The sequence below is a fragment of the Podarcis pityusensis genome (genome assembly GCF_964106645.2).
Source record: "Podarcis pityusensis genome assembly, chromosome: 4".
NCBI lineage: Eukaryota > Metazoa > Chordata > Lepidosauria > Squamata > Lacertidae > Podarcis > Podarcis pityusensis.
The window spans coordinates 97,968,449-97,987,751 of record NC_138027.1 but is presented as its reverse complement, the minus strand read 5'-3'; the positions used below and the strand labels follow the sequence as shown (position 1 = coordinate 97,987,751).

Below are 19,303 nucleotides of genomic sequence, written 5' to 3'. Positions count from 1 at the left end.
AAAGGACTGCAAATCCGTTTAGAAAACAATTCCGTTTACTCTTTCAGTCAAGTGGCTGAAGATTTATTTGAGCAATTCTTATGTCTGTTAGTGGAAGCTCCTGGCAAAGTTTGGTATAAACCTCTACCGCCTGTTAACAGCTTCTAACCAACCTGTCTAAAACATAGTCCTCTCCTCCACCTTGTACCAGGAATAGTACAGTACGTACACCTAAACTCCTTGATTCACTGAAGTTGGCAAAAGTTGGCCAAGCTATATGCTTTCCACTCCTTCTCATGTGGTTGGGACAAAGAGAAAACCTCTGTCAGGGGTTAATTTGTGGGCCAAATAACTGAAATTTGATGTAATATGAATTAAATGACACCACTTAAATTCTTCAGTATTCTTAGCTTTCAGTGACATATATAGTGGTACCTCAGGTGACAGACACTTCAGGTTACAGACTCTGCTAACCCAGAAATAGTACCTTGGATTAAGAACTTTGCTTCAGGATGAGAACAGAAATCGCACGGTGGCGGCAGCGGGAGGCCCCATTAGCTAAAGTGGTGCTTCAGGTTAAGAACAGTTTCAGGTTAAGAATGGACCTCCAGAATGAATTAAGTTCTTAACCTGAGGTAACACTGTAATGCTAAGTAATATTGACTTAGGGTGAACAAGGAATGCCCAGGCTCCCAGAGAGGATATTGTAGCTGCCTTGATACTTCTCCAGTGATTCTGCTGCTGCTCTGCACTGAGCTAACCCATGGTTTGGCTTAGCATGTTGTCCAAATCTGTGTTCATGGTTTAGTTCTCCCCAGACCAAAACATGAGCTGTAATATAATATTGTCCTATGGTTTACAGCTCATGGTTTGTCTAGGTCTAGGAAAGATAAGCCACAAGCCCAAGTCTGGACAACATGCTAAGCCAGACCATGGCTCAGTGTAGTGCAGAAGTAGAACAACTGGAGGAGAAGAATGTCAGAAACACCAAGTCTCCTGAAATTAGTAGTTCCCCCATCTTTTTTTTTTACTGAAGTATTTATAAACCACACACTCATAAAAAATATCAAGGTAGCGTACAATAATATATGCAGGTACAATAAAACATAGGATACCACTAAAAAAATTAAAATGAAAAGTAAAAAAATGATTGGTCAATCTTTAACGAAAATGCCCAACTTCTAGATTAAGGTTCTGAAGCACAGAGGCTTCAGAAACATTACTTGGTTGTATCACCTGACTTCAGGGTTACAGAACCTCCCCTCTGTATATATTTATTTTCCCAGCTCCTAGGATTTGGAGGAAAGAGTCTATTCCTGGCCAGGTTGCTATAGTTGGTGTCATTATGCTAGTATCTGGGTATGTCCCCAGACATGAGGTTGACAATTTGCATGGTGCCATCTACCAACAAAGGGCAGTGACCTTTTTATACGCCATCTAATCAGCCATTATGGAAGGAGATGCTTCCTTTGCCTGTTATACGATGTTGTAGAAATTAGAACTGCACACGTCACTGCTTGCATCAAGTTCAGTAAAAGGTAAAGGGACCCCTGACCATTAGGTACAGTCGTGACCGACTCTGGGGTTGCGGCGCTCATCTCGCTTTATTGGCCGAGGGAGCCAGCGTACAGCTTCCGGGTCATGTGGCCAGCATGACTAAGCCGCTTCTGGCGAACCAGAGCAGTGTACGGAAATGCCATTTACCTTCCCGCCGGAGCGGTACCTACTTGCACTTTGACGTGCTTTCGAACTGCTAGGTTGGCAGGAGCAGGGACCGAGCAACGGGAGCTCACCCCGTCGCGAGGATTCGAACCGCCGACCTTCTGATCGGCAAGTCCTAGGCTCTGTGGTTTAACCCACAGCGCCACCTGCGTCCCATCAACTTCAGTACGAATGCTCAATAGGATTTAAACTTCCAGGCTATTAGAAAATGCAAAAATCAAAATGCTGCAGTGGCCTGTTAAGTACATAAGATGATCCCTGCAGGGTCAGACCCAAAAAATAACTAGTCAAGTATCCTATATCTCACAGTAGCCAATCAATTGCCTATAAGGGGTGGCACATTAAGTAATGCTCTATATGTACCCGTTGAAATGAAATTTGCAGGAGGATAGCTACAGTCAAACGTAATCCTAATGCGACGAAAGCGTCGACACATCCTCTTTTGATTTATTGTTCTGTGCTCTTTATGGGGCAATCTCTAGAATCAGCAAGTACAGCGCAACACAGCAGCCTGTTTCCAGACAGGAACTGGACCCAGGCATCATATCAAACCCGCTTTGCCTCAGCTTATTTGCACTGGCTAGCTGTTCGCAACTGCTTGAAGGGGTTGAACACGAACTTTAAATCACTCAAACCTAGGCCTTTAGTGTCTGAAGGAGCATTTTCTTCCCTGTGAACTCCCCTAATCTTTAAGACCTACTGGTGAGGAAAAGCCTCCTTCATTTTGACAGGCTTCTCTAACACACTCAGTATTTCAGAACCAAAAGATTAATGACTCTTGGTAAATAGGCAGCTGTCCTATCAGCACTCTGATTTATGTGTAGCCAAGAGAAATAACATATATGTCCCATTATTCCATGCTGAATATATTTATGACAAAGAGACGATGGAAGCTCTTTCCTACCTAGCCTCCTAGATTATAATAACCTAGAGAAGGCAGGAGGTCATTTTCAAATCTATCTGATGTGGTCAGGTATCTCCCAAGCATCCTTCAAATGTCAAAGGTTGGAGAGTATCATATTCATTGATGCTGGTTGTCAAAGTGCATATGGTTCTCCCTCTTATCCTCACAATGGCCCCATGTGAGGTGGATTAGTCTTAGAGATAATGAATGGCCCAACTAGTTGGCTTCATGGCCCAATGAGGATTTAAATCCAAGGCTGTCTGCTCTGTACTAGTCAGAGATACCACTACACCACTCTGAATTTGGTCCTGAAGTAACATGCTTAGGGGTTGGCTGTGAAGATGGCTTCAGGTAGGGAGCATCACACAGAGAGGAAAGATAACTAAACGGGGAATTCAAAACTGCTGTATGTATTTTAGACATTTTTAAAAACTCTTAGTCAAACACAAGAGTTACAACCAAAGCATGTTATTTGTGCTTAAGTTCCACCTGAATCACTGAGAAAAGTTAATTCCTTCTGATTTCAGTGGGATCAAAGAATGACTAACACTCTCTGAATTGGGGTCAATGGGTTTCAATATGTTTAATTCTTTGTTGAAATGTGGCCAAACTTTTTTTTTTTTTTTCCTGGAACAGGAGAACAAGAAACAAAGTTCATGAGATATTCTCTCCCTGAGGAACGTCCTCCCTTCATATGTCAAGGAGATAAAGGAATACACAACTTTTAGAAGACATCTGAAGGCAGCCCTATATTGGGAAGTTTTTAATGTTTGATGTTTTATTATGTTTTTTTATATATGTTGTAAGCGGCCCAGAGTGGCTGAGGAAACCCAGCCAGATGGGAGGGGGAATAAATATAATAATAATAATAATAATAATAATAATAATAATAATAATAATGTCCTTTGAGCATTCAGACGTAATAGAATTTTAAAAAATGAAGAGTCATTGAGCTAATATAGTTATTTATAAATTTTCTGGAATTCAGGCAATAAGACACCAATTAGGTAGACGAGCAGGTAGTGAAGTTATGCCCACTTCAGATTTTGTAGTCTACATAGTCCGATCAGTGATTACTCATTACCTAAGTACTGTCGCTGCTTCTTTATTGAGTTCACACCTCACAAAATAATTCATGGCATCTCTTGGGTTGAGTTTCCTGGTGTGTGAAAATAAGCTTCCTGTACCCTCTTTTTTGACATGCATTTAATAAATGTGTTGCTTATTATCTTTTTGAATATTTTCCTATAGTACAATGGCAGGCAAAACACCTTAGAGGAGCTAGGATATGAGATTCAATAGCAGACTAAAAGACAGCAAATGAAATTTTTAGAGTGATTGACTTTAAAATGCAAACGAAAGGCATCTCAGAGAGATTACTTCAGCTAATCATTTTAGTCTTGTCTTTGAAGAATGTACCTTCATTTAAAATTGAAAATAAATGCTATTTTTTGCTGCTCAGTATTCATGTAAGCACATCAGCAACCACAAATAGAATAAAATAAATGCAACCTTCAGAATTTGCTCTTTATTAATTTTGTGTGTGTTTGCTATCAATGTATTTATCTATCCATCTCTTAAAATAATTAGCCGTGGAATATTTTGCAAATATGGGTGCAGTTGTACCATCAGTTATATGTAAGAACTAATGAATTAAATGACACTTATTGAGGTATAGGATCATAGTTTGTTGCTTATATCCTTGGATCTGTTACATAAAAACTCTGCCTGCCTCCCTTGAGATAATTGCAAAGTATTTACCAGTCATTGAGCTGTAATGTTTCTGTCTTGAAGATTACCTACCTGGTTAAGTCAGGTTTTTGTTGTTTCTACCTTTACTGAAAAAGCAGTCTTTTTAATAAAGCTGTGGTGGCAAACACTTAAAAAATATATTCATCTTAGCCACACTAAATGCAGTTCTGCAAATTAATTATTCATCTTTAATTGCATTATATAAACAGAAATGACCTGCTAATTTAAAGGAAATCTATCAGTGCAAAATGAATTCTCTTCTATTAAAAAAAAAAGCCAGATGAACTTGACCTTGTATGAACTTGTTTTGATGTGGCCCAGATGGTTGGCTGCATGCTTGAATAGCGGGCTAGAGCAGAGGAAAAACTAATATAGTAAGATCTAGATTTATAGCCTTTTGCAAATTCCTACCTTGTATTGTCCTTTCAGCATCTGTTCTGCCCCCACTGCGGTCAGCTTCTATCTCTGGGGTCAGAGAGTCTAAAAGCACAAAAAAGGTAAGGCTGGCACATATTTCACTTCAGTCTCAAATCCCTCTTTTTACAACCTGTTACTCCAGTCCTGAATTACAATACAATCAACCTTTGCCCTGTTTTTAATGTTGAACAATGACTGGATGCCAGCACAATAATTTTTCAATGAGCAAGATTAATGAGAAATAGATGTTTAAAGCAGAGTCAATAACAGAGAGCTGACATCTCAAAGCATTTAATGTAATAAAATCATCGGGTTTAATTCCCCTCCCCGCAATAATATAGAAATAAAAAATTGCAATACAGAGGAAAAGCCGCTTGCTATTTTATCTCTATTGCAGTTGAGAGGAACTAACTACCAACTCTCTTTCCAATATGACCTTTCTCCTTCATACTACTTGAACCATGCATTAGTCTAACAAATGCAAAAAGGTGGCTTCTTACCATTTAGGACCCTGAGATTATCTGTGGAAGCTGCCTGTTTCAGTGTCTGTTCCGCTTGTTCTCGTCTCTTTGTTTCAAATTCAAGTGCTTCCTGCAATTTCCTCTTGGCTTTCTTTTCCTTCTTTAACCTTTTCTGAATTATTGCTGTCATGGAAAAAAATCTATTCAAGTTCAACCCCAAAACCTTGACTTGAACACTTTATTTACTTTAGATTCTTAATAGCTATGACAATACTAAATATAAAATATTACATATATGTACTCATCATTTATTAATAGTTCACTTAGATCAATTTTCATGGTCCAGTTTTATACACCAGAAAAAAAAAGTTATAATGAGCCATATCTTCCCTGGATTGACATTATATTATTACATGGCATTCTGCTAAAGTTGTAATCTATGCAAGCAGAAACACCAATCCAGTTCTTTAGGGTTGGTGTCCGTGGCTTAAAGCAGTTTTAATGAGCAGGAAAGAAAGGATTTGTTTAAAAACCCAAATGTGTTACGAATTTCAAAACACTGCATAGCATCACCTGATGTGAACATCTCATCTGGAACCTGACTTTCCAAACACTTTCACACGCTTGCCATTTTTGTGTCTCAATTATGCAAGCTCCTCGCAGGTTAATAATATTTCCTTTCGTGCTCATAGCTGCTTGTTCTTTTCTCTTCCACAAGGTGGAGTTTGCAATGGAGTTGAGCTCAGGTGACAGGCTGCTTCACTCCTGGAAGCATTCCAGTTCACGATGATTTTCTGTCCTGGATCTGCATAAACTACTGGGATAAACAAGCCCATGTAATCTTTCAGAGATTCCTCTTCAGCTGTGACATGTTTGAATTCCTTCCAAGGTACCCAAGCCTATTAACTTTCCACTTTCAACCTTCATCCTCCTCCTCTTTGGGCAAGTGTCATTAGCTGCCTTCCTTGCCCTCTGCCGCCCTCCCTCTAGCAGGCAGGAGGCGAGTGTACATCATGCTGACATCTACAGCAGGACAGTGCTCATTGTCAAGTCAAACATCAGGCAGATGCATGGTTGTGCAGCAATGAAGATGGAATTTATAAAATAAGGGCTCTTTTAAAGATGCACCGACTTCGGAGGTCCTTGTGGTGCAAAACCATTTTAAGAACGTGTGTGAAGCCAGAATGCAATTCCTGCCATGCCAGAAACAGCATTCATACGGCAAACAAAGAAAGTTCTTATTATATTTCAAATGTGAGGTCGAAGCACCTTGAGCAGTTCTGTGGTTTAATGTTTTATTATAACCACACTGTTAACAACCTAAATGAATACATAGAAAGCGTAGGTTGCTTTCTGAATTATGTGTTTGTTGTAGCTTATCCTTTGTAGCTAGGGCTGTGGATTTCACAGCCACAGAAAGTAATGTTTTGCTATGCACCTAACCACTTCAGAAATACGATGCTAGTTTTACTACAATCATAGCAGAGTCTACAGTCAAAACAGTCACTAATTAGAGGATAGGAATGGAAATCAAAGGAAATGAGACAAGTAAACATGTCATGAAGTATAACTCATAAGCAGCTTAGGGTATATATGCCCCTATATAAGGTTCCTGTGCTGTTCAAAGCACATGAAGTTTTACTACTAGTTCATTAGCTCAGCTGTTTGCTTATAAGCCCAACATATCAATCCTTAACACATTTACCTGGAAGGCGGCTTCATTGATCTGATCTGTTAGGGTGCCAAAAGACTTTAACTTTTGGGGTGCGTTGTTTGCTTACTTTGGTCATGCATCATCATAATATTCATAATACTTTGGACAGTAGCATCAAAACCGATTTAAGGAGAAAAGCTCTATTTAGCCTTTCAGTTGTAACTGGGTGCACCCTAGTAGCTATTTGAAATATTGGTGGGAAGGGGAACCTTATTGATATGAATCAGTAAGTGGAACTACCATATGCCTAAGGTAACTGGGGTCCCAAGCAATTTCTAAAAATAGAAGAGGGAAAACTTTAGCATCATAAATTCCATTTAAAAAAATAATAATCTGGTTATAACACTTTAAGAGCACTGGAGTAGATTTCTCCCCTTCTCTTTGGTAAACATAGAGGTAGAGGTGTCTCTACATCTTCAAGACCTGCTTCTGTGCTACCACCATGTGACAATCCTGTGGTCATGGAACAACCAGCAGGTTCTCATTGGAAGATCAGCTTGGTTTGTAACAGTCCACCAAATATCCTGGTCCCAGGCTGGTTAGAATTTAGATGTCAGCAAAACTTTAAACCTGGCTCATTAGCTCACAGGGAGCCAGTGCAGTTCTTTCAACACAGAGAGGTGAAATCTACACACATATAAAAAACGCTGTGAAAATGCTTAAAAAAAATTTTTTTTTTGAAAAATACATTGAATTTGACATAGCTCACTGTCGTCCTCTGGTGTCACATTTGTATATTTGCACATTACAACACACTTAAAAGGCTTTATTTGCAGTTGTTTAGCTGAGTCCTAAGCACCCTAATAGCTGCATTTCACACTAGCTGCAGCATCTAAACCAGACACAAGGGCAGCCTAACATAGCACATTAAAGGTAAAGGTAAAGGGACCCCTGACCATTAGGTCCAGTCGTGGCCGACTCTGGGGTTGTGGCGCTCACTCTCACTTTATTGGCTGATGGAGCCGGCGTACAGCTTCTGGGTCATGTGGCCAGCATGACTAAGCCGCTTCTGGCGAACCAGAGCAGCGCACGGAAACGCCGTTTACCTTTCCGCTGGAGCAGTGCCTATTTATCTATTTGCACTTTGATGTGCTTTCGAACTGCTAGGTTGGCAGGAGCAGGGACTGAGCAACGGGAGCTCACCCCGTCAAGGCGATTCAACCCGCCAACCTTCTGATCGGCGCGTCCTAGGCTCTGGGGTTTAACCCACAGCACCACCCACGTCCCTATATAGCACATTACGGTAGTCTAATTGGGAAGTTTTTACTCTACGGCAACTTGGCCAGGTCATCCCTGTCCAGCAACAGTTGTGAATGCCACACCAACTGAATCTGGTAATGAGCATTCTTAGCTACTGTGTTCACCTGGGCCTCTACTGACAGTGATGGACCTATGAGCAGTCCCTAAACTATGCACCTGCTCATTCAGAAAATGTGCAACCCCAGGCAGAGCTGTTCCATCTTGTCAGGATTTTGTAACTTCAGCTTGCTTATTGAGTGCATCCAAGAACTGGCTTAGGATATGCAGTGCCTTTCCTGAATCAGATATTGCAGAGAAATAGTTGGGCACGATCAGCATACTGGTGAACCCCAAATTTCCTGATGACTTCTCCATGCAACTTTATCTGGGCATAAAATAGCACAGGGGAGAAAACTGTGCCAGCCGATAGAGGCACGGCCACCCAATGTTCGTGCCTGAAACTAACCCCACAAGCAGGAGTGGCCTCATTCTGTTCTAAAATTGGTCCTGAAGCCAGCCTAGAATGATTCAACAGTAACTGCAGGTGAAATGACCACCTTGCCCCCCAAAAAGTATATTGCTGACTTGAGTGGTAGTTGGCAAAAATCTCTGGCAAAAACCACCACCTCCTTCAAGGGATCAGGGACCACCCCATCGCAAAGCAAAGCATTCACCGCACTCTGGATCTAGCCAGTAAACCCTCCACAGCCGACACAAGCCAGCTGTGATGGACATTGGTTGAGAGAGTGTGGAGTAGGCTGCACAGCTGCAAGAGCCATGTCCACATCCTCAGGTAACTGAAACTGATCAGACATGATGGTGCACTGGATATGGTGATAGACATTGGATCAATGGTGGCACTCAAGTCTACCTGGAGATGGGCGTTTTTGTTCTCAAAGTGCCTTGCATCCAGTGGGCCCCTGAGGGCTTCAAGACTCTTATCCCTCGGAAAACCTCCACTAAATGGCTACCTGAGGAAGCAATGGAAGTGGCAAAGTAGGCCTTCTCTGCCAGCTTTCCCACCACGCAGTAGGCAGGATTATGTGCTCTTATACATGTTCAGTCACTATCGCAACAAGACTCGTACCGCTTGTGCGCCAGCTATCTCTGCACCTGTTTCATTGCCTGTAGCTCTCTGGTAAAACTAGGGGCTGCTGGGCCCCTGCAATTTCAGAGAACGTGCAATTGGGTCTATGCCCTACCATGCTTTGCCATTCCATAGAATAATTAGGCTCTCAGTAGAACTGCCAGTGCTGGCTGCAGGACCCCCTTGCCGCCCCCCAAGCATTCAGGAACATTTTGGAATCCATCTCCAAGGGCAGAAAATTTTAATAGGAGCCCCATCACTGCAGTGAGGGATTGATTCCGTCAGACCAAACTTCAAGTGGCAGTGGATAACAGCGTAATTTCAATCCCCTAACATACAGACCACCCTCAGCCCAAGACTAGATTGCAAGTGTGCCCTGCCATACATGTTGAACAGGTGACAAACTGAGAAGCCCCATAGTTTTCTTAGAAGTTCTGAGCTGCCTTACAAGTGCGCTGATTATTTCTAATGTTATTGGGGGTGGGGGAGAGAATCCTTTTAAGGTATTGGGGTACATTGGACCCCCCATCTTTCAGCCCGGACACTGAGATCCAGCACCGAGGGCCTTCTGGCAGTTCCCTCTTTGCGAGAAGTGAGGTTACAGGGAAGCAGACAGAGGACATTCTTGGCAGTGGCGCCCGCCCTTCAGATGTGAAGGAAAGCCCTGTTTAGGGAAGTTTTTAATATTTAATGTTGTATTGTTTTTAACACTTGATTGGAAGCCGCCCAGAGTGGCTGGGGAAACTCAGCCTGATGGGCGGAGTATAAATAATAAATAAATTTTTTTATTATTATTATTATTATTATTATTATTATTAGCTATGAGCCCAGTATTTCACCTAGGCATTTTGTTGTTATTTCTCTTTTGCTTTCCCTTTGGTTAACATTGTGAGGACCAATGAATCCCAATAGTGGTTTTTTTGGGTGGGTGTGTTAAACTATGTTTTTGGAATGTGATACTACTAAAACCTATTTCCTCCTTTTAAACTAGAATCATTTTGAAATTTATCATGATCTTGAAAGGGGGTCTACAGAATGTCAGCAGCAGATTGGCACTATTAAAAAAATGGTGAATGAGGTTTAACAAAGAGTTATGGTCATCCACCCAGGGTTTCTGCTCTGCAACCTCGATTTGCTTTACCTAACAGTATTCTCCTGACCATGCTAGCAAACAACCCAATTTGAACAGCAAGGGCACATAGGAAGGCCTTCTCCAAACTGCAATACTTCCTTCCTATAGAGTCTCATTTTTTTCAGAAGTGGTGTAATATTTCTTCTTTGGGTTTTGCTCCAGAATCTACATCTATGTGCAGGAACTCTTAGTGCCTCCTTACAATCTGTACCATCCCTAGCAGTGCTTTTCCTTTCTAAGCGCACAACACCCGTGAGAACACATGAATGGGGAGAAGGAAGAGGACCTGATTTGGTCAGCAAGAGTCCAGGAAAGCCTCCAAGTTCCTTTTGAGTGCCTGATGATATCATCAGACACAAAAGGGGCCTGGCCGATTCATAATTAATCCAGGGGAAATGATTAATTTTCAGTTGTCCAGTGAACATCTGGGCAATTAATCCAGTTCTCCTGGATTCATTACAAATCTTCCCAGGGATGTCAATCTGCTCGTCATTAACTTTATGTAGATTACCTAGCCCCAGTTGTGGTGTCATGATTCCAAACTAACTTTATCCCTTTACCTATGAGGTACAACTACCAAATGTCAGGTCCTAAAGTAGAATAATAAAATTTAAGTAAGAATCACTTGAATATCCCATTTTAGAAATGTGTTTTGGAAATAGCCAATGAATTAAAATTGACCTACATCAAATAATTTCAATATCCATTTTCACGATATGCTGTCTGAAACATTGTGAATTCTTTTTGACCTTGCTACTGTCAAGACTGTGGTGAAGACAAGAAAAATTTCTACACTTAAAACCTACAGTGAAATTTTTGCACTGAGAATTGAAGCGATGTAATTTTCTGTATGGAACCTTTTAAAGATAAAAAGGGTCTTTATATGAAACCATATGTTGTATCATTGGCAGTTACTCTTGTGCAAGGGAACTAAGGAAAGTCATATGTGAATAGTGGCATGGTATGTTTGGAAAACTGAGATAATGCATGAACCCTATAAATGATTATGTTTCTATTATCGTTACCTCTGTTCTTCTGTTCCACTGCCAACTGTTTTTCAAGTGTTTCCCTCAGTTCTCGTTCCCTGAAAAGTTCCATTTTCAGCTCTGTCTTTTCCAGCTGGACTTGCTTCTCCTGAGCTCGAGCGTTGTCTATGGCAACCTTCAACAGGCCCTGTTGGGAGACAAAGTTCAATGGAGTAATCTTCTGAAATATTAAGCTACCCAATCAATGTCTGTTAGCTATGTAAAATCCCAATAGTAATCCCAATAACATGTTATCAAATCATAGCACAGTTGCAGCATTGTGGAGAGGGAAACAACAGAAATAGTACAAAACCTCTTGACACTTTTATTCATATAATCAATAGAAACATACAACTTATAGAAACATGCCACAAGCTTTTATGGGAAGGAGCTATCGCTCAATGGAAGAGGACATAGTTTGCATTGAAAAGATCCCAGGTTCAGTCTCTGGCATCTCCCAAGTAGGATGGGGAGAGAATTGTTTCAGAAACCCCAGAAAGCCTCCCTTCAGCACTCAGCAGGTAAATGAGATTCTACTTCCAGAATAACGAAGACACAGAAATCATTCCGGGTTAAATGCCACACTGTACACAGTAGTCTAGTTCTTTAAGCGACCTCTTTTGAGATCGTAGTTTCAAACAATGTGGTATTATAACAACAAAAAAGTGGCAAAAGTGTCAGTAAATGCAAAAGCTCACAAGCAGACCTCCTTTACATTTTGACGATCCCTTCTTGTTGAACAATAAAACCTAGCTGCTATGGCAACTGCCATCTTTACTCAATCAGCAACATTCATGTACATGTTTCTTCTTCATCAGGAACAAACAATTAGTAACAAATGAAAGAGATCATTACATCAAGTGCCCTTTTAGATCACCCCAATTAAAACTTTAGTTTAGCTGTATTTTAATTCTAACATACCAAATTCTAATTTTCTGCTCTGATTGCTCTTGTTGACTTATCTTTGAAAGATGTACTCGCAGCGCAAAGCCTAGAGATTTATTTAGCAAGATGCCAATGTTGGCACCACTTAACGTGTTGATTGGTTGTATTATCAGTAGCAATGGAAAATAAATTACTATTAAACTATTATTGTCCTTGGCTGACAAAACACAATATTTTGCTGTTCTTTAAATATGAAACAATCATGGATAAACATGGAGAATAATGCTAAACTGCAACACTGATGGGTGTAATTTTATGTTAAGCACCTTTGCAAAGTGTGAAGCTGCTAAGAGCATGTTACATTTTCATTGGGCCTCCATATCTTCTCATCCACCCTATTCCCCTAACATATTTTTGAAACACTTTCTTCTAATGCTCCTAATGGTAATGCACTGTCTACTGCTGCTCGTTATGTCTGGGAAAATATTAGCATTTTTGGCTCTGAAACCCACTAGGGACAACTTACAACCTATGGAAAATGAACTTTTGTTTTTAGAAGTTATATCCAGCACATCAGCAGGGCAGCCAAAATATTACATTTGGAGCCAAATTGATGCGTATGCAAAAATGTTACTGCTGCCAATGGCAATCCTAATGTGATGCACTCTGAAATAATAGGTATTAACTCATAGTCAGTGTAGCAGCGTGAGAGAAGGGGCAAATAACGTAGCCCCTAGGACCCTCAGATGCCTTTGAGCCATCAACAATAGTAGTAATTTCTGGGCTGTTTGGATTTGTGTGAATTCTCTCTAGACCCATTGAAAAAAGATTTTACAAGACACTTTGGCTAATCCGCTTCCGTGATATTAAATCAATGCGCTGCCAAACCATTGAAAATGCGGTGCAAACTAGGACTACAACACTGTGCGCAGGTAGCTTGCTTGATTCTCACTGACATCAAGAGCATTTAAAATGCCTAATGGCTGTAGGATTACTGCCCAGGACAGCAACACAGGGAAATATATTCTTTTATGGAGACACAGACTTACAGTGAAGTTGACCAATGGTAGTAAAACCAAGAAAGTCAGGTTTCTTTTAAGGTAATAAGGCTGTATCATAACAGGGCATTACTTTTAAACCATTTGCACAAAACTCTCTAATCCCAATCTGGAAAGAGATTATGCAGAGAAACCCTATCAAAATAACTGGGGAGACATTACCAGCAGCTAATCCGGCTTCGTCTGGTTTATAGCACTGAAAGTCTTGGTTGTCCTGATTGATGACCTTTAGCAGGAGAGGGGTAGAAGGCATATGACCCCAAATAGCTTTCAGTATCATTAACCATGGTATTGTATTAAGAGTTGTTCTTTGGGCTGAGAAGTTGGAGATACAGCAGCTTCACTACTACCTGCAGGGCTCGTTTCAGAGAGTAGCACTGGGGGACTTATGCTTGACCACCTGGCACTAGTACCATTAGATGCCAAAAGGTTCCATTTTGTCCCCCATGTTCTTTAATATCTACATGAAGCAGCAGGCGAAAGTCATCTCTGGATCTGGAGTACGGTGCCACCAATATGTGCATGAGAACCAGCTTTGTTTCCCCTTGTCATCTAAATCAGGTGAGGCTAGGCAGGTGCTGAATTGGAGCTTGGGGGCAGTAATGGGCTGGATGACGGCCAATAAACTGAGACCAATTTCTGTTAAAATGGAGGTAATCTGGATAGGCAATTTACATGTCTGTGAAGTCGATCAACAATTGGTTCAAGAAGGGGTGGCACACCCCTTGAAGCGCCAGGTTCATAGTCTGCGTCCAGCATTGTAACCAGATGGCCAGGGGCATCAGAGGCATGTAGTGCCAATCTTCCACTTACAGCTGGTTTGCCTTCTATGGCCATTCCTGACTGAGATAGACCAGTAACTCATGCTGTTTAGCCGTATTTACAGCTGCAATAATCTAAATGGAAGAAGGTCCAGAACCTACAAGTAGTGCAGAATGATGTTACTAACTATTGTGGTTTACAATACGTTTTACAAGAGTTGCACAAGTTGCCTGCGTTGTTTTCGCTTCCATATGCGTAGAAAGAAGCCGAATGAGCTTTTATTTGCGCTTATTTTAATTCGTTTCATGTTTTTTGGGTGTCTATGCACATTCACCGAAAATCGCAAAGTGAAGTGTAATCAGCCCACTTACGGCGGACAGGAGTTCTTTTCGTGGAAAGGACACCGGTGCTTTAAAGGCAGGGGAGAACCGCTAGAACGCTGCGGTACCCCCAAAAATCCTCAGGTCGAGCATTCTGAGGACCTGGAGTTCCTGCGGGTGCTGGGAACGACTCTCCCGCTCCCCGGTAAGCTCTAAAAAGAGCGCCGAGTGCAAGCGGGGTTGGAGATGGCAGCACTTGGGAATCAATTCGCTTCCTTCAAAGAGTGAAGCTCTGAGTCCGGCCATCGCGAGCGGCCAATTCCTCCAAAGAAAATTGGACTTCAATCTCTGGAATTTTGTGAGTAAAAGGATTTAAATTGGAATTACAAATTGGGAAGGAAAGGGATTTAAAAATGGAGGTTGATGCCTTCTGCTGAAAGAAAAGTGAAAGCAGCTAACGTAACCAAAAGCCGCAACTTTAAACTTATTCTTTTAAGAAAACTTTCTAGTGTACTGTGTAAACCACTGAGCCTCTTGGGCTTGCTGATCAAAAGGTTTTTTTAAAAAATAATAATAATAAGAGAGTCTAATGCCGTTCTTTCTTGACTTTCTTTCCGACTCACGTTTATAGCTTTCATTCATCCTTCAATGCAACTACTTACCGTATTTTTCGCACCATAGGGCACACCTGACCATAGGGCGCACCTAGTTTTCAGAGGGGGACATCAAGGAAAAAAATATGATCCCCCCCCCAGCTCTGGGAGCAGCGGACAGGCTGCAGGCAGCCTGTGCGATTCTCCCAGACCTTCGTCCTGCTTTTGCGGCAGGTGGGGGAATTCCCCCACCTCCCGCAGAAGCCGCGCAACCCCTTTAAAGAGTGCGCGGCTTCTCCTGGCTTTTCTGGGAGGTGGGGGAATTCCCTCACCTCTCTCAAAAGCTGGCAGAAGCCGCGCGCTCTTTAAAGGGTGCATTGCTCCTGTGGGCTTTTCTACGAGGTTGGAGAAGGGACTGATGCGGCCAGTCAGTCCCTTCTCCCTCCTGTGGAAAAGCCCGCAAGAGCGCACGGAGCTTGTGTGCGGCTCTTGGGGGCTTTTCCCGACTGCCTCCCCCCTGCATTCGCTCCATAGGGAGAACACACATTTTCCCTTGCTTTTTAGGAGGGAAAAAGTGTGTCCTATGGTGCGAAAAATACGGTAATTGGGTACACTTTCAGAATAATTGGTACAATCCAGCACTTGAGTCCAAATATGGCCTCAATGTGAATTGCTATGCGGTGCCCACTGGCGGAGGACGAGGAGTGTTAGAATTCCTACTCTATGATTGCAGTCATGGGATTGCTGTCTATCACATGTGTTTTGACTCCAAAAAGTGGGAAGTGACGGAGACAGGATGTTTGTGTTACTGTGTTCCGTGAAGTGGGACTATTGTCCTTTGCTTTTTCTCTTTGCTGTCTGATGCTAGAGAGAGAGGGAGCCATGTTGCAGTGCTCCGTGTGTGTTTATATGTAAATAAAGTAGATTAGCCAAAATGCTGAGTTGCTGAGGTCTGTTATGCAACTACGAAGAATCTGCGAATCCCTAAGTGTGCTGATGTCTGTTGGCATTGGTCGCTGTGATGTTTGGGCGGAAGAAAGCTTTTGAAGCTCCTGAACGATCAACCAGGAAGGAGGGAACATGCCAGTCGGGCATGTGTCTCTGCCAGGGTCCTACTCAAGTGAAGGCTGAGCTCCTGACAGAGCGCACCACCCCTAACAATGCAATCCCTGTGGGGTGCCATCGCGGCTGCCCCTGCGCTGGGTGCCACACCTCTGCAGGCAGAGTACCTCACCCCCGGGACGTGTGCCAGCCCCGCCTGCTCTCCGCCCCCCAGTGCCAGAACATGAAGCTCCACCACTGGCTGTGCCACTAATGCGACTAGGACATACTGGGATGCACTGAGGATAAAAAAGAGTATTTCTTACACACCTAGGGCAGAGCAATATATTATGTACAACTGCTTATCACAAACCCCCATCTGCCAATCACTTGGGGATAAGCAGTTTAGGGAGAAGGGTGACAAGAGTGCAGAACAAGTGCTCTGCAACTGTTCCCCAAAACTCTTTTGCCCTAAAAGAGAGGTTCAGATATGCTTTTAGCCTGGCAAATGCAGAATTGCAGCAGAAAAACACAGGACAGGGAAGCACTAAGTACACTCTTCCTCTTGCTGTTTCTCCTATCCAAATGCTCCTACCTGCTTTATGCAACTGTAAAGGGTTTATTTCACTTGCTCATATGTTCCCACCTTACAGCTTAAAGGAATTAATATTCACTTTATTTGGGGAGTTTTTTAAAAACATAAATCTGAACTTGTTCCCTCCTTGCCATTTTCAGATCATTTCCGCCCCAGGCAAACACCTTTTATCTCTGCTGACTGCTGTTATACCGCTCTTCTGATTTGCGTTGCTTTTATTGTTTTTTCTTTTAATTCCTTTAAAAAAATTCTTTAGTTGTCCACATGCTGAAATATTCTTCAAAGGCCCTCCTTCAGCTGCCTCTGCTACTTCAAGTGAGGAGGATGTAAAAAATGGGTGACTTCCCAGGGGGACTCACCTGGCACCCACACCTATGTCTTTTAGGCCATCATCTTAGTAATTTACCTGGGCATAACACCCATGAGCTTCTACCCATGTAAACATGCATAGGATGCATGGGATCAGGAAAATACCCTTTTAATCTATTTTCTCCTTATTATTGTTGTTTTTATCCCTGCCTTTCAAAGTTTTTTTCTTTGTTTTTATTAGCTATTACCCTAGAAATCTCAAAGGGCGGAATAGAAGAGTTTTAAGTATAGAAAGTACACAGAGAGTAGTATCCAATGGGTGCTACACTGTTGATGCAAGTCAACTGCAAGTGGAATATGGAAGGAGGCAGTTTTATGCCATTTCTTCACTACCTGCAATCTTCTGTAACTCCCCCCCCACCCAAAAAACCCATCTCCTTTCACTCTTCTTCTTCTTCACCCTAAGGTACCAGGGTGGGTTACATTAAAAACCATACTGTTGCCATCCATCTGTCTTGAGAAACAATGGAGTGCACTTCCGGGGATGAAGTCAAACCATGGTCTTAGCAGCACCGAAGTGATCTGCCCAGGGTGCAAGCCTCGGCTGTGTGTCTGGAGGTCCTGGGCTGCCCAGACAACAAGACCCACCCCCTTGGCCTTGCTGATGTGGTTCAAAGGAAAGCAGAGCAAGACGTTTGGCACCAGCCTGGCTGCAGGAGTTGCTAGAAGTAGACATACAAGGCACCATCCAACCATCTTAGGGACTCCACTCCAGATTTGTGTAGCGTTTACTCCAGAAGTTTAGGGTCAGAGTTTTCCTTCTCCTAGATGTGTTGCACATGCAGAAACTGTCATATTGACAGTAGGGCCCACTATTGGTCTCGTCTGCTCAATCTGCCTAACTCACCAAGGACTTGAGACCCATCCACTACCCTCACCTGGTTTAGTCGGACAGCTGAAGCCGATTCTGGCGTCTGGCCACTCTCGCATGCTGGCAGCTTCTGGGAGCCACAAGCGAGATATGAGTGCAGGATGGGGACCAAAGGTGGATAAACTACCCCAGAAGAAGCACGATGTGCCCCTATCAGAGGTACTATAATATAATTTAATAATTTATTATTTATATCCCTCCCCTCACACCCAATACACCCAAAAACAATATTAAAAACAATTTAAAACATTATTTTCTGTCAGCGGAACAATACCCATTGAAATCCACCCATATACTGTATTTTTTATTTGCTGTAGTCCACCATGTAAACACATTGAGAGGCAGAGTATAAATTCCTAGAGATACATAATATTAATAATGGCTGCTTTTGTATTTTCCTATATCAGTTATATTTTTTTTTGGGGGGGGGGATTAATTCATGATTTTAAATGGCCTAGCAAACTCTTTAGAGAGAATACTTCTGCTTATGGATTGTTTGCCATCTTACCAAATGTTATTTTGAACTCTCTGTTCACTCTCTGTTCTCTGACTGCTTCATTGTCATAACTCACACATGGCTATTTTGTACGCCAACCAACATAACTACACAGGAAGTAAGATAGATGTACCCAACTACTTGTAACTTTCCACTCTCATTAGCATTCTGGTGAAGACAATGTCATTCTCATAAATGTTTGCAGAAGGCAGATAAAAAAGGTACTGAATACAGTCGGTGCTAAATTGCAGCTTTTGTTTGATCTAATGCTTGCAAATTATTTTGCAATATTCATATCTTGTTGCAGTACAGGAACTCCCAAGTGCAAATGGAATCATTGGAGTTTTTTAATACATGACTTCATCTTGCACACTTTTTCTTAATTGAAGAACCATTTTGTTCATAAACAAATCTATTTGTATTTTAAAATCTCATGTTCACGTAATTCATCTGATTTTTATTATTATTAAAATGCTTTGTTTATTTCATCCATTGGCTCATAATGTACAACTCTGAGTTTAAAAGAGTACTGGCAACTATTTGCAATTATATGACTTGAAACAATTATTCCATTAATTAATTGCTTAGATTTAAATAAATTTGCAAAGAATTGCCAAAACATTAAATATAACTGCATTTTAAGCTATCAAATGAAGTCTGAAATACTGTAGAATGAACAATAGTTGCTACTCAAGGGAAAATACGACTTCTATTATTTTTTCCATTTTGTATTAAAATAAGAAACTAACATTAAGGCTTAATTCTTGTTGGCGTGGTAAATTCAAGAGATATGCCTAGAATTGGGCTTGAAATGACAGCTAGAATTCCCACAAAACCCCTTTCTTCACATGCTACTGTTTGGGGGATATGGGTGGAAAAAT

The 19,303-nt window shown here is 41.7% G+C and overlaps 1 protein-coding gene and 1 long non-coding RNA gene across 9 annotated transcripts in view; both read right to left on the bottom strand.

Moving 5' to 3' along the window:
* Positions 1-19,303, bottom strand: part of DACH1 (dachshund family transcription factor 1) — a 343,180-nt gene that overhangs the window by 27,044 nt on the left and 296,833 nt on the right. For all 8 annotated transcript variants that reach the window (XM_081003040.1, XM_081003036.1, XM_081003037.1 and 5 more), the window contains 3 exons: positions 11,433-11,580; positions 5,275-5,418; positions 4,769-4,837 (listed from right to left, as the gene is read on the bottom strand). In XM_081003040.1, coding sequence (XP_080859166.1) covers positions 4,769-4,837; positions 5,275-5,418; positions 11,433-11,580 — 361 coding nt within the window. The remainder of the gene's footprint in view (positions 1-4,768; positions 4,838-5,274; positions 5,419-11,432; positions 11,581-19,303) is intronic.
* On the bottom strand, positions 15,032-15,873 carry LOC308476004. Its single transcript, XR_013985632.1, has 2 exons — positions 15,650-15,873; positions 15,032-15,114 (listed from the first exon to the last, which is right to left on the bottom strand). It is a non-coding gene; the product is annotated as an uncharacterized lncRNA (long non-coding RNA).